The sequence below is a fragment of the Chrysemys picta genome, chromosome 6, assembly GCF_011386835.1.
Source record: "Chrysemys picta bellii isolate R12L10 chromosome 6, ASM1138683v2, whole genome shotgun sequence".
NCBI lineage: Eukaryota > Metazoa > Chordata > Testudines > Emydidae > Chrysemys > Chrysemys picta.
Window position 1 is genome coordinate 93,355,651 of NC_088796.1, and position 25,023 is coordinate 93,380,673.

Sequence of the window (25,023 nt, forward strand, 5' to 3'; positions counted from 1 at the left end):
AGCTGCGAGGCTTTTGAACTGTATAACGGATTAGACACATAATCTCACCTAAACACGCCAAGCCTGGAAAGGAGAAACTGCCCAGACGCGTCGTGTTGTGTTAAGGTCATAACCCCCCTTCCTAGTTTACTGCACGTTGACTTCTGAGTGGTAAAAGCTCACGCGCCTGCCTGCATATTAAACGTAACACACGGTCTGAGAAACAGTCCTTCCTTTGCCATTTGCTTTCCCCTGGGCGGGAGTTGAGAGCACCCTCTATAAATTAGAAAACGGCATTTTAATAACAGTTTAAGAATGACAAGAAAGGTGAAAAAGGAGTGAATCCTATCTCCGAGCAGCGCCGCCGCAATTGCCTCTTTTACTATATAGCATTTTCATACCCAGTATTATTCTTTACCTGCCTTACACTATAACCGTGGCTCTGTCACACTAGCAACAGCAGAGGCAGAAGGGCACACAACTGCAGTAGCAGGCTGACAAGTGTGATAAAATGATCTTCCTTAACTAAACTCGTAAAGCACTGGGCAATAAAACTCAATCTTCTGTAAAATCCAATTAAGTCATTATCTGACTGATTGTATCTTTAATTGAAAACAGAAGTGACAGTAAATTTCTGTGATATATCAGGATCAATCGATACCACTATACGATTCAGCCTCAAGAAGTGATTTATAATGTCAAACCTATATAGGTAACTCCACATTATTCTCTCTAAAACCACTGGTGGATGAAATTAAGAGTAAGTGCATTTAATAAAAAACAAGATGGTCAGGTTATTGATTACAACAGATGGGGGTGAAATCAAATAGATGTTTTCAAAGCACAGAGCGAAGAAAATACAAGTAATTTCTTTTTTTCTGTTTAATACAGCTCACCAAATATACACACAAGAAAATTCAGTCATCAATAACATTTTTATTTCAGGTACAGCTGCAACTACAGAGAACAATGAATTTTTCTAGACTAGTTTCATTTCAGGTTGGCTTCTGTAACACAAGGCGAGTACACCATAAGCAATTTTTAACAAAATAAACAAACAAATCCGTAGTAACTTTTAAAAAGACATTTACTTGCAATTTAGATTGCAAGCTAATGGAATATACTCAACTGTAATATGAAAAATGTTAATTTTATGCCATTAGTAAGTGTATAGTAGCATTATCCTATAAAGAACTTCCAAGAATGCTTCATAAAAGATTATTTTTAAAAAAATATGATTTATCAGTCATCCTCTCTTGCTACTTCTAAAAAAACCCCCCCCAAAACAAAACAAAAAAAAAAACACCCAGAAAAAGTGGTCAGTTTCTTAAGAGAACTACTATCACTTCTCTTTAGGATTCTTTATTTTGAATCGGTTCTGTAATTGACAGTCCATGAACGCAAACTGTTTTTTTTTTCGCGGGGGGAGGGAGAGTTGATGCAAAATATTTTGCAACTTTACTTTGTATCTTAGCAAATTAAAGTAATTTCTACCCAAAAAAAAAAGGCTGTGTCTATTCATCTTGCTTTCAGTCACTGGTTAGGGATTTAGTTGACCTGTTTCACATTATAGCATTCTTGTGTATGCAAACTGGAACCAAAACCCCCAAGGGTTCTAACATTTCATCTGAACTTTGATTATATTTTATTCATGCCACAATCCAGGACTTTAGTAAAGAATAGTTTACTGAGTGTAGATTTAGTAAGGAGAATTACTGCATTAACACCGAGCGTAAAATACCTAACCTGCACTGCAGTCGGTGAAGCTCTGGTCCCTAAACTGTTATAGGAATGTAAGTCTTTGGTCATTATAATACAAGTCTGAAAAGAATAAACCAAACATTTTTTTTTCAATGGTTACTTCAGCATCAGTTAATGCAAAACAGGCAAACAAACAACATTATAACAGAATGCACTTGATCTCCTGAATAAAGTAGAGACGTGGGGCTGAATTTTGCTTATTCGCCATCTTCTATGACAGAATTAACAGTGAAGGTGCCAGACTCAGAGGCAGACTCACACTCCAGTACTCCTTTGGTGCTTTCATTGCTGATAGGAGAGCTGCTGGAAAGGGAAATTAAGCCAGAATCTTGACTGCTGGGTGGTGAAAATACTGGAGAGGAAATAGAATGAGTGGGATATTAACAGATTAATTGGAACAAATGGGAAAGGAGGACCTTCAGCACCTGAGAGGATGGGGCCCTAGGGAGGCACCCCTCCTTGCACACAACTACAGGCCCAACAAAACATCACTAATAGTAATTTGGACACAATGGTAGGTTTGGTTTCAAAAAACAAAGCTTTGGGATCCTGTGCACTCCCCCCTGCTGTTCTAGACAGGCCCAAATAACTCTTAGCCCAGGACAAAGGGGGGGGGGGGGAAACAAATATATTTGGGAAACAGCCAAATGAGCACTTCTACAACCTTTTGTACAGCTTTCTGTAGTATTTACATCTATTGAGGGTACCAGCATATTGGGACACAATCATCCCTCTACAACACTGAGCCAAGGCAGAACCCACTGCTGGAGAGTGGGAAAGAGATAAGGAACAAGGATCTTGGGACATCTGCTGGTTTATGGCACTGTACCTCCTCTTCCTACTCCACTAGGGAGAAGACTCTGCCCTCCGATGGAAAGAGGAGGTCTAGAGACAAGGGCTAGAGACTTCAAGAAGTCCACTAGGGATGCTGCCATGCTAATTTAGTTAGCAAGGGAGGCCCTCAAACACTACTGTATGGTGAGGGTGCCACTATAATCTCCTGAACTGGAAGGAAATTTACATTTCCCTGGCTCATATGTTGGATTTTCCTGCATGGGGAGAATACAACCTATTATATAACTATGGAAGTCAGGGGGTGTGAACAGAGTCACATCTAAAACCAAGGGGCATGAGGGAGAATAATGAGGGGGATTAATATAGTATTAAGCAATAAAATAAGAATTTAAGGAGCATGGGAATTAAAGCTGTAACTAAAACAAACATCCAGTCTCAAGAGCTAAAACTGCAAGATACTTGAATATTAAGAATTTCAGAATATAGGGCTGGGTTGGAAATATTTGCAACATTACAATTCACAGTAGATACAAAAACCAAGTAAAAGGGTCTCTGACCTTCTTAACCTTAGATGAGTTGAGATCCACCCACAGCACTCCCTTCCTGCCTAGCGAGAAGGTAATTAAGGGGAAGCTGCAGTGGTAATTTCTCTCCTCATTAACTTCCTGATTGGTTTCAAGCTCAGAATTCCATCGGGCTGCAGTTTGTCACCAATTCCAAATAGCCAATCGTTAATACTAATGTTTGTGTAACTAACTGCCAGCATTTGCCATGGCTTCTTGTACAACAATAATGGTGAAAGGGTAACATTAGTGCTCCTGTGTTAATTCAGATTCTGTTCATCAATAGGGAATTCTATGATGTAATTAGCAAAATGCATTGGTAGGTGAGTGTTAGTCATTTTTAGAAAACTAATTCACAGCAGAAGCTGAATGCCCCCCTGACATGTTAACCATCAATACTTATGTTCTGAATGTTTAGGATTTAGTGGAGAATGTTCCCAGGCTGAGCTCTTTTAAAAAGAGAATACAGTTTACAATCATTGTTTCTTAGAAGCTGATTAACACTGCATTCCTTGTTCTTGTGTGGTTCTAGATTAAAGTTTAAACTCCATCCTTAAACCACCCTGGTATGCCTAGGTAAGCAGTACCTACCGGGTCACTGAATGTTTGCAGACTTCTGAAATGTCTAGTAACTATGGAAGCTAAATTAAAGAGAATGGGCTGGATTTTGCGGTCACTTACAGGAATGAAAATCCAGAGGAACTCCGAGTTTAGTGAAGGTAATCTGAAGTACACTAGTGTGACTGGGAGCAGAATGCGGTCCCCTGTCTTTAGATACCTCTGAATTTTCCAGCTTCTGTGGGTTAATAGATATCTGATCACAGGGTTTCTTTTGCAGTTCAATTTCTTGTGTTTTGTTTTTATAGGATCATAATCATTAGAGATGAAAAATATGCTATGGGCTTGGTCCTCTTTTCCTTTACACTTGTTATACAGCAGTGTAACTCCATTAAGCCAAATTCTATGACAGTGTAAAACTGCCACCTCCATTGACTTCAGTGGAGTTTTGCCCATTTATGCCATCAGAGAATTTGACACACTGAGTTACTCCCAATTTACTTCGGTGTACGTAAGAGGCAAGTTAGACTTTAGTTCTTTTGAGTTCATCATCCTGCAAGGACAGGATATAGAATCAGATTTTCTTCACCTTTGTCTTGTCCCGTTACTCAGGGTCAGCAGTTCTTATTCCAAGTGTTCCTGTCAAGTACGCCTTTCATGTTCTCCTTCAGGATCTTGAACAACTTTCTTCTGAGTCCTCCTTGTGGTCTTTGTCCCGTGACTGCTAGATCTTGTACTTCTGGCCAACATATCCCACATCTCATTGTCTATGTGATCCAACCATCTCAGTCAATACTCTCTCAACAATTCCATGATGGGGCTTACCTGTATCATGATTCGTACTGACTTTAACTGCATAGCCTATCTGTTCTCGTCTTACCCAGCATCCACCTGAGCATTCTCATTTCAGCAGGGTGATAGAATTGTTCACCTTCTTCCTCATTACCCAGCATTCTGACCTGTATGCCATAGCTGGCCTAATCATGCTCTTATAGATTTTGCTCTTTGGTTTACTTAGCATAGTTTTATTAGAGAATTCACATAAATTTTCTCCAGCCATCCTTCATTCAATTCTTAACCTACACATACCTAGATTCAGCTATGATGGGAATCTGAATTATTGCACAGATTTTAACTCTATACTATCCAGTTTTACTGGCTTCTCCTTATACCTTTCAACAAAATATCACATGTAGTCTGTCTTTTGTCGGCCATTTATGATGCAGAATATAGAACCAGATATTAAACTGATCTAGTGAACAGAATAGTATGTATTATCACAGAATGAACCACATGTTAAATTAATCCTATATCTCCTTAATTAGATTTTATACTGAGACTACATTCTTTTCTTCACCTTTTAGCTAAGATCAAGTGTATTTCATTTTAGTGGGAATACTAAAATAGGCAAAGGATGGCGTTGGAGGCATTTAGGTATCCTGTGAATGAATATTAAAATTAGCATAGTGACATACAGATAAAGGGAACGTCTAACAGTAGGACTGGTGCTGGTGACTGGTGCATCCTGGTTCACAAAAATGCACTCCTCTCCTGGCTGGCCAACCTTTCACTTAGTCTGGTGCACAGATTTTAACAGTTCAGCTTTGTTTATCTGAAATGTTTTGAAGTGGGGTGTTTTTGTGACGTGGCTAGTGCCTAATACCAATTGGAGTTTGAATGAAATGAATCTTAGCCAGCTAGCCCTCAAACATGTAGGGTAGAGGAAGCAATTGGAGGAACTGACAGAGGTTATTTCAGCTCCCTTGTTGGGGAGAGTAAGCTTACGTTTAGTGACACAGGTTCACAACTTGGTTATTCTGCTGGATGCCCAGCTAGTTCTGGATGACCAGGTCCTAAGAGCCATGACTGCTTTCTATCATTTATACTCATCCAGAAAGCTGAACCCTTTCCTATAGGATGAAAAACCTGTTACAAATGATCCTTGCCTTTGTTACCTTGAAATGGTATTACTGCAATGCCCACTAGATGGATCTACACCTGAAAACCACTGACAACTTCAACTGGTGTGGAATGTAGTGGCTTGCTCATTTAGAGATGCTTTTCGCAGGAGGCACATTAAAGAATCATAGAATATTAGGGTTGGACAAACCTCAAGAGGTCATCTAGTCCAAACCCCTGCTCAAAGCAGGACCAACACCAACTAAATCATCCCAGCCAGGGCTTTTGTCAAGCTGGCCTTAAAAACCTCTAAGGTTTTTTTGCACCTGTGCTCCAGGAATTGCACTAGCTTCCAATTTGTTGAGTGCAATTTAAGGTCTTGATTTTGACCCACGGTTTGGTAAAATCTGACTACTTGTGAAAATGCTTCTCTCCTCACAGGCTGGCTGATGATGTAAGTTGAGATGCTCCTCTGGTTTAAAGAAGGATGATTGGCCAGGGATCAGCCCTTGATTTTGAAACTTGGTTGCCTCCCTCCTTGTTCCAGAAGAGCCCAGGACATGTTGTAAGGAACATCTATTTTCCCAGACTCTGGAGAAGAGCATGAGTTATGAAGGGGGGTAACTGAGTTAAGGGGGAAACATTTTTGTTTATTCCTGAATAGCTGAATGTGTGAGAAGTTTATTTGTTAGGATTTGTAAATAGTTTTAGTGGTCATGTTCCTAGAATGATGGAGAGGCCCAATTCTTAAATACTGAAATCCATAAATTTCAATGACAAACTTTCAAAAAGTTTACAAAAAATCTCGTCCTACCCCTGTTGTGGTAAATGTTAAAATGTGGTAAATGTTAAAAAACATTAGGTATTAAAGCTGTATCTATGTTGTATTGCACATTGACCCACATTTGCAAACACCTGGAATTCTAATGAAACCGAGGCTAAAAATGTTCAGATATGGGTCTCTAAAGTTAGGCATTGAAATCCATATCTAAACACTACATAAAAGTGGTCTGACTTTGACTGAAATCAAAGGTGCAAATGCTCAGAACTTTTGGAAATCAGGCTGTTTATGTTGATACCTAAATGTGGTTTAGGTGTCTAACTTTAGTCATAGGTTTGACAGATATTGGTCTTAGCAGCACATAGTTACTGTCCCTGGCATATGACAAAGCTTCCAGAGGCCCAATCCTGTACTCCTTTTCTCAGGCAAACGCCCCCTGAAGTCAGTGTAGTCAATGAGATATTGTGCCCAAGTAAGGAGGGCAGGACAAGTGCATTGATGATAATGGGAACTGTAAACAAGGTCTGTGGGCTGTACACAACCTTAAGATTAAGAGTCAGCAAAACAGAAACCTACATTTCTTTGCTGTTCTATTAAAGATCCAATAGCAGAAATGTCTAAGTCCACCGTGTTCAAAGAAGCAAACCTATGGTGTCTTTCATTAAAGCTTTAATTTTAAGATGTGGCTGATTCTACAGTCCTCATACAATTGAGTATTCCTTACTCATGACTTGTGAAAGGATTACTTGTGTGACTAACTGTTGCAGAATAGGGCCCTGACTTGTTGGTTTTTTTGTAGAGCATTCCTATATCTAATCACCTTTATTCCTGGGAGAGAACCCATATATTTTATACCATCTAAACACGAGGATTCAGCTAACACCACATTAAAAAAAAAAAGTGTGTGTGGGGGGGAGGAACCCAACCTCAAAAACAAAACCTTAGATTTTCTAACACTGTAAAGAGCACTGACTTAACTTGAGTGATCCCCTGGAACTCAATGGACTGGAAAGAATAATACACTTCCACTGATGTGAGAAACCAGAAAAACATTCATGCTTGAAAAGTAAATTTTCCCTGCGTTTACATTTTAAAAACCATTAAACTCTCAATAAGAAGCCATTTTTAAGATTTAAACTTGAGCGACACAAGCCATTTATTAACTCTTTCACCCTCTTGTTCAGGGAGGAGGCAAATCAGCAGACCAGCCTCACTTGCTATAGAGGTGCAAGAGCTTTTTTCACTGTGCAAACAAATGTGCAAGGAACCAGGAGCAAAGCTGGTGAGCATTCCTTACTCATGACATGTTGGTTTTTAAAAAGGGCTCTAGAGGTGATCCCGGCAATTACAGACCGATAAGTCTAACGTCGGTACTGGGCAAATTAGTCGAAACAATAGTTAAGAATAAAATTGTCAGACACATAGAAAAACATAAACTGTTGAGCAATAGTCAACATGGTTTCTGTAAAAGGAAATCGTGTCTTACTAATCTATTAGAGTTCTTTGAAGGGGTCAACAAACATGTGGACAAGGGGGATCCAATGGACATAGTGTACTTAGATTTCCAGAAAGCCTTTGACAAGGTCCCTCACCAAAGGATCTTAAGTAAAGTAAGTTGTCATGGGATAAAAGGGAAGGTCCTTTCATGGATTGAGAACTGGTTAAAAGACGGGGAATAAAGGGTAGGAATTAATGGTAAATTCTCAGAATGGAGAGGGGTAACTAGTGGTGTTCCCCAAGGGTCAGTCCTCGGACCAATCCTATTCAACTTGTTTATAAATGATCTGGAGAAAGGGGTAAACAGTGAGGTGGCAAAGTTTGCAGATGATACTAAACTGCTCAAGATAGTTAAGACGAAAGCAGACTGTGATGAACTTCAAAAAGATCTCACAAACCTAAGTGATTGGGCAACAAAATGGCAAATGAAATTTAATGTGGATAAATGTAAAGTAATGCACATTGGAAAAAATAACCCCAACTATACATACAATATGATGGGGGCTAATTTAGCTACAACAAGTCAGGAAAAAGATCTTGGAGTCATCGTGGATAGTTCTCTAAAGATGTCTGCGCAGTGTGCAGAGGCGGTCAAAAAAGCAAACAGGATGTTAGGGATCATTAAAAAGGGGCTAGAGAATAAGACTGAGAATATATTATTGCCCTTATATAAATCGATGGTACGCCCTCATGTCGAATACTGCGTACAGATGTGGTCTCCTCATCTAAAAAAATGTATACTGGCACTAGAAAAGGTTCAGAATAGGGCAACTAAAATGATTAGGGGTTTGGAACGGGTCCCATATGAGGAGAGATTAAAGAGGTAGGACTCTTCAGCTTGGAAAAGAGGAGACTAAGGGGGGATATGATAGAGGTATATAAAATCATGAGTGATGTGGAGAAAGTGAATAAGGAAAAGTTATTTACTTATTCCCATAATACAAGAACTAGGGGTCACCAAATGAAATTAATAAGCAGCAGGTTTAAAACAAATACAAGGAAGTTCTTCTTCACGCAGCGCACAGTCAACTTGTGGAACTCCTTACCTGAGGAGGTTGTGAAGGCTAGGACTATAACAGCGTTTAAAAGAGAACTGGATAAATTCATGGTGGTTAAGTCCATTAATGGCTACTAGCCAGGATGGGTAAGGAATGGTGTCCCTAGCCTCTGTTTGTCAGAGGATGGAGATGGATGGCAGGAGAGAGATCACTTGATCATTGCCTGTTGGTCCACTCCCTCCGGGGCACCTGGCATTGGCCACTGTCGGTAGACAGGATACTGGGCTAGATGGACCTTTGGTCTGACCCGGTACGGCCGTTCTTATGTTCTTATGAGCATATAAAGGGGAGGAGCCAGTCTGATGCTAGGTCCCTCTCAGCATCTAGGCACAAATACAGCATGCTTGGGGCTGTCTGAGGGTGCAGGTGCAGAAGCAGACTGCAGTGGCTCTAGACTACATGCCATGCTCTTCTCTGAACCCAGCAGATTTTCTTTGTGTAAATACTATGGAAGTTAATGCTGCTTGAGGAAGCATTAAGTTCCACTTTGTGCTCTGTGAGCCCCACAAGAAGGGTCACAAAGTGCGGATATAACCAAGAAACCAGTGACAGTACTGCCACCTAGCCAGCCATGCAGCCAGCGGAGGGAAAAGGAAGGGAGCCTATGGAATTGACTTCCATATTCCAGCCCGGTACCTCAGGAACTGGGAGCCTACTTTCTCCAGATTATTATTATTAATTATTATTATTTAGTATTACCAGAGTCCTAAGAGTCCCAGTCTCAGATCAAGACTGCATTGTGCTAGGCACTGTACAAAGAACCAAAAGGCCTCAAAGAATTTATAATTAACACAATAGACAGATGGGGGAGTACAACATTGGTCAGCATGATAAGCTGCAGTCTCAGCACACAAGCAGTCTAACCACTGTCAAGTTTTTTGTAGGCATCAAATCACAGGAGAGTTTTAATGAGGATTTTGAAGGAGGAGAATGTGTTAGTTTTGCAGCTGTTCACAGGGAGCTTCTCCCAAATGTGTGGGACAGCAGAGGAGAAAGCACAGAGGTGCTTGTTTGAAAACATAACTAGTGAGCAATCAAGGCTGGCATCATGGGCCAATTAGAGGTGACCATTGATAGCTTGATAGCAAATGAGAAATGGTACGGAGAGCAGGGATAGGCTGTGAAGGGCCTTGAAAGTGAAGCCAAGCAGCTTATGTTTGATGCAATAGAGAAGGGGGAACCAGGGGAAGGGTGGCAGGGTCAAGGTAGTGGGCTAGGACAATGATCTTTGCAGCTGTGATGCTGGCAGACCAGGTGCCAGTTCATGCCAAGGCCCCCTCACATGATCACTGACGAATACACAGCTAGAACCAGTCCCGCTTGCCTGTGTGTTAGTTTTGTTAAAATAGCTATTAGAATTACAAGAATGTGGTTAGTATTTTAGACTTTGATGCATGCAGCAATTTACAAGTATATCATAATCTCACTTATAACAGCTGTATCCCATGTTATAAGGTATTATATTGAAATATTTGCGCTGTAACTGTAAGTCTCTAGATGGGGGAAAGCACTACCAAGTGTGAAATAATACTAGTCTCCAACAGGTGTTATCTCCTGCCCCACAAAGAAGGCCCAGCAACACCAGACGAACTATTGTAGAACATCAGAGGACAAGACACTTTAATTGCTAACTTCCACACATACCGTCTGTCATTACTATAAAGGGAAGGGCAACAGCCCTCCTGTGTACAATACTATAAAATCCCTCCAGGTCAGAGACACCAAAATCCTTTTACCTGTAAAGGGTTAAGAAGCTCAGGTAACCTGACTGACACCTGACCCAAAGGACCAATAAGGGGACAAGATACTTTCAAATCTTGGTGGGGGGAAGGTTTTTGTTTGTGCTCTTTGTTTTGGGGGGGTGTTCACTCTTGGGACTAAAAGGGACCGGACATCAATCCATGCTCTCCAAATCTTTCTGAACAAGTCTCTCATATTTCAAACTTGTAAGTAACAGCAAGACAAAGCATGTTAGCAGGACAGGCAGCCAAAAAAAAAAAGCAGCCCCAAGCAGCCAAAAAAAAAAAAAGCCGTGATCGCAATTGCGATTTGTGGCGGCAATTCGGCGGAAGGTCGTTTACTCCCAGCGGGAGTGAGGGACCGTCCGCCGAATTGCCGCCAAATACCTGGACGTGCCGCCCCTCTCCGGAGCGGCCGCCCCAAGCACCTGTTTGCCAGGCTGGTGCCTGGAGCCAGCCCTGCGTGTTAGGTTTATCTTTGTTTTCTCAACTTGTAAATGTTCCTTTTGCTAGAGGGTTTACCTCTGTTTGCTGTAACTTTGAACCTAAGGCTAGAGGAGGTTCCTCTGGGCTCTTTGAATCTGATTACTCTGTAAAGTTATTACCATCCTGATTTTACAGAGATGATTTTTACCGGATTGATTTTTCCTTGTTTTAAGATCCAAGGGGATTGGATCTGGACTCACCAGGGGGGAAAGGAGGGGTTATGGTTAATTTCTCATTGTTTTAAGATCCAAGGGTTTGGATTGGTATTCACCAGGAAATTGGTGAAAAAGTCTCTCAAGGCTACCCAGGGAAGGGTTATAGTACTTGGGAGGGAGATAATCTGGGGGGGGGAGGTAGACAGAGTTTCCCAAATGACTCATAAATAATTTGGGTGGTGGCAGCAAAACCAGATCTAAGCTGGTAGTTAAGCTTAGAGGTTCTCATGCAGGTCCCCACATCTGTACCCTAGAGTTCAGAGTGGGGAAGGAACCTTGACACCGTCACTCACCCAGCCCATGAAGAGGAGACATGAAAGTGAATTCTCTCCCATCAGCTGAACTGGCAGCTCAGAGAATGGGAATGGGACAAAAACCCCTAACAAGAAAAAACTCTCTCTTATGTTGCTTGGACTTTCAAGGGGAAGGTTTTCTAGGCATAAGCAAGTGATCCTGTGTTTAGCCTGTGTTAGCCCAAAGGGATATACAGAGCTTGCTTATTATAGAAGCTTCTATTACCTTTTGAAACTTAATGGACAGCACTCATTTGTGTGAGTTATGTTTACCTGATTTAACCTTGTAAATAACTCTTATTTCCTTTTCCTAATTAATAAATCTTTAGATAGTTTATTACAGGTTTGGCTTCAAGTGTTGTCTTTGGTGTGAGATCTAAGTTGCAACTGACTTGGGGTAAGTGACTGGTCCTTTGGGCCTGGGAGTAATCTGAATATTACTAACAAATTTCTTTGGGCATAAGTGTTCGTGGGCTAAAGCCCACTTCATCAGCTGCATGCAGTGGAAAATACAATAGGAATATTGTATATATAATACAGAGAACATGAAAAAATGGGTGTTGCCATACCAACTCTAACAAGACTGATCAATTAAGGGCTACTATCAGCAGGAGAAAAAAAACTTTTGTAGTGATAATCAGGATGGCCCATTTCAAACAGTTGACAAGAAGGTGTGAGTAACAGTAGGGGGAGAATTAGGATGGGGAAATAGTTTTTACTTTGTGTAATGACCCATCCACTCCCAGTCTTTATTCAAGCCTAATTTAATGGTGTCCACTTTGCAAATTAATGCCAGTTCTGCAGTTTCTCGTTGGAGTCTGTTTCTGAAGTTTTTTTGTTGCAGAATTGCGACTTTTAGGTCTGTAATTGAGTGACCAGGGAGGTTGAAGTGTTCTCCGACCGATTTTTTGAATGTTCTAATTCTTGATGTCTGATTTGTGTCCATTTATTCTTTTGTGTAGAGACTGTCCGGTTTGGCCAATGTACATGGCAGAGGGGCATTGCTGGCACATGATGGCATATATCACATTGGTAGATGTGCAGGTGAACGAGCCTCTGATTGTGTGGCTGATGTGATTAGGTCCTATGATGGTGTCCCTTGAGTAGATATGTGGACAGAGTTGGCATCGGGCTTTGTTGCAAGGATAGGTTCCTGGGTTAGTGTTTTTGTTGTGTGGTGTGTGGTTGCTGGTGAGTATTTGCTTCAGGTTGGTGGGCTGTCTGTAAGTGAGGACTGGCCTGTCTCCCAAGATCTGTGAGAGTGAGGGATCATCCTTCAGGATAGGTTGTAGCTCCTTGATGATGCGCTGGAGAGGTTTTAGTTAGGGGCTGAAGGTGACAGCTAGTGGTGTTCTGTTACTTTTTTTGTTGGGCCTGTCCTGTAGTAGCTGACTTCTGGGTATTCTTCTGGCTCTGTCAATCTGTTTCTTCACTTCAGCAGGTGGGTATTGTAGTTTAAGAATGCTTGATAGAGATCTTGTAGGCGTTTTGGGTACAATGTATACCTTCAAGTCAGCGGCACTGCTATGGATACCCTCGTGGCCCCACAGTATGCCAACATTTTTATGGCTGACTTAGGGGACGAGAGCTGAGGAAGCGTTGTTCTAACGCCCCTACTCTACTTGCACTACATTGATGACATCTTTATCATCTGGACCCATGGAAAAGAAGCCCTTGAGGAATTCCACCATGATTTCAACAATTTCCATCCCACCATCAACCTCAGCCTGGACCAGTCCACACAAGAGATCCACTTCCTGGACACTACAGTGGTAATAAGTGATCGTCACATAAACACCACCCTATACTGGAAACCTACTGACCGCTATACTTTCCTACATGCCTCCAGCTTTCATCCAGACCACATCACACAATCCATGGTCTACAGCCAAGCTCTAAGATACAACCGCATTTGCTCCAGTCCCTCAGACAAACACCTACAAGATCTCTATCAAGCATTCTTAAAACTACAATACTCACCTGCTGAAGTGAAGAAACAGATTGACAGAGCCAGAAGAATACCCAGAAGTCACCTACTACAGGACAGGCCCAACAAAGAAAGTAACAGAACACCACTAGCCGTCACCTTCAGCCCCCAACTAAAACCTCTCCAGCACATCATCAAGGAGCTACAATCTATCCCGAATGTCGATCCCTCACTCTCACAGATCTTGGGAGACAGGCCAGTCCTCGCTTACAGACAGCCCCCCCAACCTGAAGCAAATACTCACCAGCAACCACACACCACACAACAAAAACACTAACCCAGGCTTGCTGCTAAAATCGATAGAATATATGCCTATGGTGATTTTCGAGGCTGCGAACTCAACCAACTCTTAACCGATTTTTATGGGGAGAGCAAAAGGCATTTTCCCATGCTGAATTTCTAATTTCTGCTCCAAAGCATGGAAATGCTAGAGATCTTCAGAAAAATGGATGGAATTTAAAAAAAAACAAAACATTAGCAAAGATACCTATGTTTCCCAAACTTCTTTCTTAGAGCATTTTTGGAACCATTTTTGCTGAAGCTTTTAAAAATACTCAGCCTGACACAAACAGGAAGTATGAAAATTTTAAGTCCAACTGGCCAATAATACTTACGACTCATTAATAATAAGTATAAAATGTGTATGCATCTTTAGCACCTACCTTTCCATCTGCCTCCTGCTGCAGGAGTGAAGCCCAGCTGCTTGTGCTAGGGAACTATACATAATCTGGATCTTTAGGGGAAATGTTCATTGGTTACATATTTTCAAGGCTCCCTTTGAAATGAAAAGAACTGGAAACTTCATTTTTAAAAGAACTGAGGTTCTTCTCCTTTGTATTTCTGGCTCTCCCACATGAGAGGCTCTGAAAGTACATGCTCACATTATTCCGCATTGCCTTCCCTGAACTAACCCATTAGGCTACTGCACCCTCCTCCTTCAAATCTTTGCTGTTAAAGATGGCTCAAGGAGTAGATGGGGTTAGTGGGCACTTATATAGACTGTATCCCTACCCTCCCGGCCTCCATTTGTCACCTTAGGCCCTGATCCTGCAGTGAGTTCTACACAACCAGATTGTTGCACCCACAATGCCTCACTGAACTCAAGAGGGTCCATTTCCAAGGAGCTCAGTGCCAGGTCAGGGTCTCAGATCGTACGCTCTCTGGAGGAGGCATTTTGACTTCCTATGTGTTTGTACAACATCTAGCACAGTGGGGCCTGAGCCGAACAGACCACTGGATGCTAATATCCTGTAACTATCAAATAATGACAATAATCCAAAACTCAGATAGGGTCCTGCCTTTGGAACACATTAGACTCATTTCAATGTGCCATTCAATCATTACTTACTCTTAAAACTTTTCCTGATCAATCCACTTAAATATCTGTTTTATGTTGACTCAATACTGAAACATTTAAAGTTAAAATAAAAATGGGGGAAGAAAAGCAAATTGTGACACTTTCCCTCTTCATTTATATCTTAACACAACATAATGTGGCCCTAAAGATTTTCACAGATACACATTACTGCTGATGAAAATTTCATAAACAATACCTCTGGCTCATCTCCCGTATAATGCCAGGCCTCAGCATTTGAAACAAAATCATGTCCAGTGAATGCCATGTAACACGTATCCACTATTTCACAATAGAATCCTTTTCTGCTGTCAAACTCCTGCCTTTCTCACTAACATTTAAAGTAATTAGGATTATTTTAGATGCCCACAGTTTGGCAAGCTCATTGTGTACTTTCCAACAGCATTAATTCTTGGCACTCAGAACAAGGGATAAAAAGTGAAGATATGAATGGATCTTTATTCAACCTGCTCTATCATGGATTATCTCATTCTTTTCTAGTTCATGCTTGTACTCTTAGTGAAATGGAAGGCGGGGCTGTTTCTGCTGTAATCAGAAACCAAGAGCTGGGAAAGATCTCCATTTGTTAAATTCTCCTCATCCCCTGACTTTAAATTCCCTTAAAAATAATCTTTGAAACAATTAAACAAGGCTCCCCTCCCCCATACTTACAGGTGGGGAAGAGAGAACTTCCAGGTTATGCCTTTTTTGAGAATCCCACTCAAAACAAACTCCAGACATCAATTCCCACGCAGGAATATAGCATCTTTAAGATGCCAGGTGATTGCACTGCATATTGCAGAGATGATTTAAGTGTCACTTTTAAAAACAGTGTTCTAGCCTATCTGAAACAGACAAACTAAAATTTGAAGCTTAACCTATGGCAACTAAGCCACAGCCCAGTGCTGGGAACAGTGTGGAAGTGCCCCATCCCAGTCAAAGCTCCAGGAAGCACAAGAGTGTCCTTGCTCTAAATTATCTAGGGACATAGCAAGGAACATGGGGCTTGATCCGCAGCTGGTATAAATTGTCAAGCTCCACTTAGGTCAACCAATAGACACCAACCAAGGATATGACCCATAGTATGAAAAGTGGATGGCTACTCAACCTCTTGTGTAAAATATTTGCCAACCTCTGCAATTCTGCAAGGGCCAGATTCTCAGCAGGTATACAATGGCATAGTTCCATTGAAGTCCCCTGATTTATATCAGCTGAAAATTTGGCCGCTAATGCTTTCTGCAAATAGATACACTTTGCAACGAAGTTCTCATTTCAGACACTTTCCACACTTTTAGAAAGTTAGAAAGCAAGATTCACTCTAAATTGAAATTTGAACCTTTTGAGAGAGTGGGCATTTATCATCATCATCACCATCCATCAGACTTTGCATTTCCGTAACACCTTTCCATCTGATGACTTCCAAGCAGACAATTCAGTGTCACAGAACTGCTATGAGCTAGGCTTGGTGTTGCCATGGTTCTCAACTTTACAGAAAGGAAACAAAAGACTCAGAAGTTAAGCAACTCGCTTTAGGTCATACAGCAAGACTCTGCAGAAATGAGAAGTGAATCCAGGTCTCTTGATTCCCAGGCCTATGCCTTAATCAGTTAGCGCATACACATAGTCTACTGAAACTCAGAAAGTCCAGGGCTAACTCCCAATAGGAGTAGTGTCCTGGGACACTGCTTTTCAAAAGATGAGCAGGAAACAGTGCCAGTACTGAAGAATTTGTGCACTGAATCCGTTTTTGGAACTGTTTTCTTATTTTTGGTAACTAAGGGCTACATTTAAATAAATAAATAAAGAAGCCTAAAATATGAGTGTCTGCACACACAGCTCATTTCTTATGCAAAATGTTTAACTATCCAGGCAGCTTTCTGCTTGCACACACAAGCACCCATTTGGCGCATGACGTGACTTGTTTTGTGTGTGTCGATATGCATGATTACCTATCTGTGTGTGCCAGATGCTTATTTTATGGGCAAAACTTAGGGCCTTGGTTTTGAAAATATTTTCCAAATACTCAGAGCAACAACTAAAATCACAGCCACGATCAGTTACAAATGGTTACAAAATAGTAGGGCATCAGGGTGGGGTTTTTCTTTGGTAGCTGGTAGAACGCACAACTACTTTGCAAAAAGGAATTTAGTAAAGATATCTTCCAAAGGCCAGACCTGCAGAACATATTTGGAGCCACAGTACTTCATCCTGACAGCAGTAGCTCACATTAATATTCTCAAAATCACAAAGGTCCGGGTTCTGATATCCTGTTCATACTGAGTGCTCCTACTACACGAGTGGACCCACTGACTTCCCTGGGAGCACTTGTGGAGTATGATACAATTCAATGTGAGTAAGGGTATCAGAAACTGGTTCTATATTAGTAGTAAGCTTTGCTAAGGCTTCTGTCTCCATAATCTACTTTGCCTAATTTTGCATCTACTTCTCAAATATTTCATGGAAGCAGGTCTGTTTTGGGGAAACTGCCTTCTGTTTCCACTGTCTGTAGTGTATCTGTGGCTGCCATTATCGTTTTAAGTAGTCTTCCATATTTCAAACACTAACCTAATGTCATGTCCACAGCATCTTCTCGCACACAAATGAAAAGGAAAGGAGATCAAAGTGCATATCTGAAGTGAACAGAAATACAATTTCCTACATATAGTTTAGAAATAGGTGTTTATTATGGGCTAGAGTGTGGCAGTACAGGGGAGCATGGGGGTGCAAGGAAGCTCCTTTGCACCAGCTACTTGCATCATGGGTAGCAGCACAGGGAGGACAGCAGACTCTGCAGGACCACTGTCTTAACCCGGGGCAAAGAGGCATGAATGGATGAGAACAAGGTGGGGAGTTGGCCAGCCTTGCCCCTGTTCGCCCCCACCTAGCTTCCCAATGTGCCAGCTGGTGTAGCTACACCATCAGGCTAGGAGGATTAGGCTGCTCCAAGTACAGTTACTCGCTCTGCAAAGCAGGGGCAAAAACAGGAGACAGAGCCACAATCTACCTTCTGTTCTGCTCCAGGGCAGGAACCAGTGGATGCTCACCAGTTCTAGGGAATTTGGCAGATCACTAACATGACTTGGCTCTTCAGCTAAGCCCCAAATCCAACAGCTCTAAATAGGTCACCAACCTATTGTCTGGTGGGCCAGGATAACCTGACTGCCACGGAAGGGTTGGGGGGGGAAAGGGAAAGAGAGCAGGTAGAATGTAGGAGTTCTTATAAAAAGATGTATCAATATTCAGTTTATCATCATCAACTTCTACACCCAAAGTCTTTAGTTCTATTTCCCCATAAGTTCTCTTACCTCTCAGGCAAGTACAAAGTATCCTGGGGAAGCAGGCCCCAGCCTGTGCTGAATTCTCTTCAAACTCAGTACCTCCCTGGAGCTTACCCACCCCTGAAATGAGCTAGGTTTGGCTTATGTAGACCCTAAACTCCTCACTCTCCCAGCAGCCTCTGAGAGGATTAGTTGCTTGGAGTTTTTTTCTCCCCCCATGTCACCGTTCCATAATGCCCTGGGTTCACGACAAAGCCACAAATGAACAAAAAGCTATATGTTAGTATCTGACTCTAAAAGCATAAACGGTACAACTAAGAAATAATATAATTCATTATTTATCTACAATAAGAAAATATCTTCTTACAAGAAATTAGTATTTTTGGTGAATGTTGCATTTAAGACTTTGGGTGACATTAATGTCACATTATCATAATACTATTGATATGACCTGTAGTACCACAGCACCAGGGGTGATGATATGGCTGATGCGAAGGTACAGGCCCTGGTGAGCTCATTGGCTCAATGTCTCTAGCTTGATGAGCTGATGTCAAGGCAGAGGACCCTCTGAGGTTACTGACTCGGGCCCTCTAGCTTTATCTGCTGTATAGTGGAAGGGTGCTGTGAGGTCACTGACTTGTAGGGTTGCCAGGTGTCTGGTTTTCAACTGGAACACCCGGTCGAAAAGGGACCATCCCCAGCCCAGTGAAAATGAGCGAGTGAGTGAGGGTGAGCAAGCGACAGAGGGAGGGGAGATGGAGTGAGCAGGGCGGAGCCTCAGAGAAGGGGCGGGACAAGGGTGTTCGGTTTTGTGCGATTAGAAAGTTGGCAACCCTACGACGGGCATCTCTACCTTGCTGGGCTGATTTAGAGGCATAAGTTTCTGTGAAGTGTCTTTACTTTGTTGGGGTGACGTCAAGAGCGAGATCTCTGGGAACTCATTGGTTTAGCATGGGGCCCTGAGCTTTGGTTGGTACCCCAAGCACTACTGCAGTCCAAAGAAATAAGGACAGGAATAATAAGCTGCTCTGATGTCAACACACAGACCTCTGTGAAATCATGAGCTTAATACCACTAGCACGCAGGGCTGATGCCAAAGCACAGGTCTCTGGTCAGATTGCTGACTCGGCAGCCATTGTGTGGCTGGGCTGAGGTAAAGGATAGGGCCTCTATGAGGTCACTACTTCAGCAGCTTAAGCCTGAGGGTATAATGTCAAGGCACAGAACTCCGTGGGGGATCAGGGCTCTAGCTTGCTGGGATGATGCCAAGGCACATTCCCATTGTGAAGTTACTGGCCCAGCTCCTTAAGCTGGCTGGTCTGATGTCAACACATAGGAGTTCACTAATTCAGCCGCTTTGGCATGATGGTCTGATATTAAGGCACATGTGTTTATGAGGTAACTATCTCAGCCGCTTTAGGCTGCTGGGTTGATATCAAGGCACAAGCCCTGTGAGGCTACTGGCTCAGCACTAGCCTGCCAGTCTGATGTCAAGAGACAGACAGCTTTGAGCTCATGGCTAAGTACTGCTGGCTTGCCAGACTAATGTCAAGGTTGAGGCCTCACAGAGTGTTACTCGCGCCGCAACTCTGGAGTGCTGATCTGCTATCAGGCACAAGTTTCTATGACTGATGCGCTGGACTGATATCAGGGTTCAGACTTCTCTGATGGCACCAGCTCAGCTGCTTTAGCATGCTGGTCTGATGGTAAGTCACAGGCCTGTGTCCCAGCCCCTCTGGATGGCTGGGATGATACGTGGGCAGCCATCCCGAGAAGCTACTGGCTCAACACTTCATTTTCAGGGCTTAAATCAAGCTACAAGCTTCTGTGAGAACACTGGCTAGGGGACTCTAGCCTGCTGGGATTAGGGTGACCAGATGTCCCACTTTTATAGGGACAGTCCCGATATTTGGGGATTTTTCTTAGATAGGTGCCTATTACCACCACCACCACCCCACCCCCCCGCACCCCCCCCACACTCTGTCCCAATTTTTCATACTTGCTATCTGGTCACCCTAGCTGGGATGGAATCACAGGACGGACCTTCATGATGTCATTGGCTCGGCAGCTCTAGTCTGCTGGTCTGGGCTAGCAGGGTAAGACTGCTGCACTCTCCGCAGTCAGTCAAACAGAGACCTGCTGCAGGCAGCATAGGAAACAGAGGGCTCCTTGTCTAAGGAACCCTTCTCAGGCCCATAATTTGTAAGAAGAGTGCCAAGGCAACATCCAGGCAGCCACAGGCTGCCTGTCGGGCTTCTGATCCCCTGTGAGGCAGGAATGAAACTGAGAAACTTTGAGCAGGAGAGTCCTAGAGGGTGCAGAAATTCTACAACTCGGTTGGCTATAGATCCTGGCTGTCTGGGCAAGGAGGGAAGAAACCAGGGTGCAGCAGCAGACTCAGTCACAGAAAGGTGAATTGATGCTACCCCTTTAAATCTATAAAGCAAAAGTAAAAGAGCTTATTGTATGCACAGAGTAATCAAACAGCTCAGCTCTTTCATGCTTAAGTAAGTAGTTAATTTCAGAAAATACTAGCTTCATGCAAAAGTGCCATCCTACACAGCTTAAAGATTTCTGTACATGATTTGCAAAGCTTTTGGAAATCAAAAGGATACCTATTAACTAAATAAAATCCCAAATATAATTAAAATGATCTGTTAAGATAGAAACAATAGATTTTTACTTGCCAGGAACAGATTTATTTTTTTTAAATGTTGTTATAATATAGACTTCTATGCTGAGAAGAGACAGACCCAGGACCTGATCCTGCACTGCTGCAGGCACAGGGAGTTTTGCGGGTCTTTGTGTGGTATCGCCAATGATGGTGGCCAGAATTTAAAGCTGGGGGGAAAAGAATAACCCTGATCATTTATCAATTAAAACTGACATGACTTTACAGTTTAAAATCACCAAAGACTCTAAAGTGACTTAATATTCTTTAAATATTAACTTCAATTTGGAAGCAAGTCAAGCAGCATTGTAGTACAGTAGTTCAATAAGAACTGATCAAGATATACAGCAAAAATGGACAGTACATTTTAAAAAGTGTTTTAAAAGGGTAAGAATGTTGCTGTTTATGGGACTCATACCCTCAGATGCTTAGGAATCCCTCCAGTGACGTCATTCTTACTTTAGAAAATAAGGACAAAAACTAAACTAAAAAGATCTTTGATTTAGTCAAATATATAAAATGAAGTTTTATATATCATTAGTCATATGACAGACCCACTGTGTTATATTTATATTTATTTCTGCTGACACAATAGTAGTATTAAAGAGAGAAATGCTGATGTGCACTGAAGACTTTTTCCACTTAAAAATTAACTGCCAAGCTTTTGCTGAAGACCTGTAAAAACTCTGTTTAAAAGCTCATATTAGTACAGAATATAGGTGAGTGCTTCAGGCTTGATTCTGACATCATTACTCCCATTGAGTGGTATCCTACTACACAAGCAGCCACACCAATTTGAACAGGATTACTCCTGGAATTAAATGCTCTTCAGTCTCGTAAAACAGGCTTTTGACAGTTTTCCTAGTTCAGATTAAGTCCCATTTTCAAAAGTAACTGAGATACTTTGGATTAGACCCACTCCCTTTGGTACCTAAATCCAACATTTAGATGCCAATGAGATCCTCAAAATCTCCACTCAGCCGCCACCTAAGTTTAGTTGTGTCTAAGTTGCTGCTGGCACAGTCCTCATGATGCCTACATTTTTGCCTCCACAAAACTACTAAAATCCTGATCGTGCCAGCTGCTCTGTGGTGGTGGTAGTAGTACTTATACCCAATAAGCCAAGTGGTTAGGAGACTTAGGTTTGAATCCATGCTCTGCATGCCCCTCCCTCGCCCCCCATTTTGTCACGAGAAAGGACTGACCTGTCCAGGGTACCTAACTCCAGGAGAGGTTCACAGTTGTGAATGCTGAGTGGAAGAAAGCACCTTCATTTGGCCCTGAGAGAGGTGGGGCTTAGGCCCGCACCTTTCCTTTGCATTTCCTATTGGCTAGGTTAGTTGGATCTCCACTTAGCTTGCTGGCTTCTGTGAATCCCATTCTTAGGAAGCTAACTTTCTCTTTGCATTATATAGGGATCCTGCATGCCTAACTAAGAATTCCACTGACAGAAAAGTGCCTAAAAGTTTGGTATTTTAAGCTGAGCACTGCAACACTTAAGTCCCTTTGTGAATCTAGCCTTTAGGCTCTGACCCTCAAGTGTATTTATGAACTGTTTGGATATAACAACACTGCAAACAATTAGGAACCTAAGTCACTTAAGGACCTGATTAGGAGTATTAGGGGATCTTAAATTTGACTCGAAATTGAAATGTTATTGAAACATCCTTTTATGCAACCAATAGTCACTAGAAATTTTATCACATTTAAACACAATCCAGTGAAAACAGTTGTTTTGGGGGGGAAAAAACACCTTTCCCTGCAGTGACTGAAAACAAAACTGAGAAAGAACTTGAAGGGGAAACTGATTAATAAACTAAAGGGAAAGGGAGTTCATTTATTTTTCTCTGTCCAAGATGACAGGAGGAAAAAGTAAAATAGCAAAACTAGCAATGAACTGGACTGAAAATATTGTTTCCCTTTTGACAATCTAAGATGTCATTAGTGCTATCCTCTAGCTAAATATATGTATTTGGCTACAGCATATTGGACCTGTCCTCATGGCAGCATTACACTAATATAACTCCACTGACTTACTAGGTACTCATGATTTTATGCTGGTGCGAGAGCCACAGACACCTGGTGTTAAAGCTAACAGTATCCCTTGGAGACAGACATGAAGTAAATTCAAGAATGTCAATTGTTTTTGTTTTGATTTTTTTGTGGTAAATCCCACTGTTTATCCTTTTTTTTCCTTTTTGATGGGGATTTTCATATGAACCTACATGCCCAATTCCCACATCACTTTGAAACCAAAACTTCTTTTGTAATAAAAAAATCATAACATTTCTAAGAACATTTTATGATTTTTTTTTTGGTTAATGATTTTTTTCCCATAAAACATTCTTACAGATTTTCAACCAGCCCTAGTCCTCACTTATGCTTGCGTGCTTTTCGCATGACCCCTTCCACATCCAGACACAAAAGGGGAGAACTAGCAACGGAGTAAAAGCCTTGACCCAGATTTTTAACCCCTTTTCAGTTTGGTATGGAGGTTTTTGAACAATAAATTCCAATTGACCTTACAGAGCTATTACGGTGTACAGTGTCGCTAGATGTCATGGAGCTGTTAGCATGCACAGCTTCACAGTGATGCCAGGTGACAGGTATGTGCACTGTGAGTGACACATACAGAATGCGCAATATGGAGCCATTGCAGCTACACTATGCAAAGTCTCATTGAAATCAATGGGTAGTTAGTACACATGCTGTAGCCCCTACTTTAGCTGAAATAACTGAGCCATGTCAAGTTCTCTCCTTTTAAATGCTCTTGATATTTTAAGTATGATGGAATGGAAAGACACAATTAGAATCGAATTACACCATTTTAATTAGAACTGAGAATGTCACTGTAAAATACTGTGTTATTACGCACATCAAGCATCAATATACTTTTGTCTGATAATCTCATTTACTTGAAGAAATCGAGTGTGTTAAAAGCAAATTGTTCCACAGCATGTAAAATTAGTTATTTGGCTTTATACCAGCCTGCTGAGTTAGTTGTAAAGGTCTGAGATTTACAATCTTAAAGTGAAAAACTTCTTTGTCTAAGTAGTAGTGTGAGCTCTTGGTATGGTAGGCAAACAAAAAATTACTTACAAGCAAAAAGCAGGTTTGATATTTGCATGTCTGATCTACTTCAACAGGTCTAGGGGAAAAGAAATATAATTTATTACAGCCCATTTAGCTCTGCAACAATTGCTCTTCAAAACCAAAAGAGAATAATATAATGGAACATACGTGTTCTCTTTATGGCAGAAACCTCAAGCAGCCTGAGGCAAGCGCTAATACAGATGTAGTACAAGGCATTACACGAGTGCCGGGTGCTGTAGCTAGCAATTATCCTGGTATTTAACCAAATCTATCGCTCATCAGGAAAGCGTTTAGTGCAGTAGTCGGAGCGAGACAGGCTGACATGGAGCACAGCTACTTAACTGTCCCCTCTAGCTATTACACTTTCTCAACCCGAGAGTCATGTCAAATTAAACAACTACACATTGACTTTTCACTTCTCTAAACATTAAGGTGTGATTGACAACTCCTGGATGCTATAAGCCAGTCATTAGACTCAGCCAACGTATTGTTAGCTTATTTGTGATGCAGTTCTCCCTTCCCCCCGACCCCCCTGTTCTGAGCTATTTCCTCATGTGCTGTTTTTACAATCGTGAGGAATCATGTTTTTACAATTGTACCTTGCCTTTCTGGAGGGTCTTTGTAAGCAAATGACATTTCACTGCTGAGGGGTGAAAGTGATGCAGAGTAGAGTGACTTAGCTTGACATGCAAGTTATCATCTTTTCTTTAAAATCAAATTCAATGCCTACACATTTTAAATCTAATTTTGAGGTGTCTGGACAGCAACATTTCCAACAGACATTAGCACTTCAAAATGTACCCCATCAACATTAGCTGTAACGTTTCATCTCTTCAGAATATTTTCCCAAATTTCAGCCATGTATGTTGGGAGCCTACCCAATGCTGTGACATTTTAAATCAACTTGCCAGCACCAGGACGGGAACAGGCACATGTAAAGATGGGAAATTAAATTGAAAGCCAGATATAGCACTAGGAATGTCTAATATGGATCTCAACTCTCCCATCAATGTTGG

The 25,023-nt window shown here is 41.7% G+C and overlaps 1 protein-coding gene across 2 annotated transcripts in view; it reads right to left on the reverse strand.

Annotated features, from left to right (window-relative positions):
* Positions 1-846: 846 nt before the first annotated feature.
* Positions 847-25,023, reverse strand: part of DMRT1 (doublesex and mab-3 related transcription factor 1) — an 86,508-nt gene continuing 62,331 nt past the window's right edge. Inside the window, exons 5-6 of one of the 2 annotated variants that reach the window (XM_065550436.1) lie at positions 24,014-24,062; positions 1,964-2,092 (exon numbers count right to left, since the gene is read on the reverse strand). In XM_065550436.1, the coding sequence (XP_065406508.1) occupies positions 24,049-24,062 (14 nt within the window). In that variant the 3' untranslated portion in view covers positions 1,964-2,092; positions 24,014-24,048. Of the gene's footprint in view, positions 2,093-24,013; positions 24,063-25,023 lie in introns of both variants that reach the window. The other variant, XM_005296762.4, reaches the window with a different exon arrangement.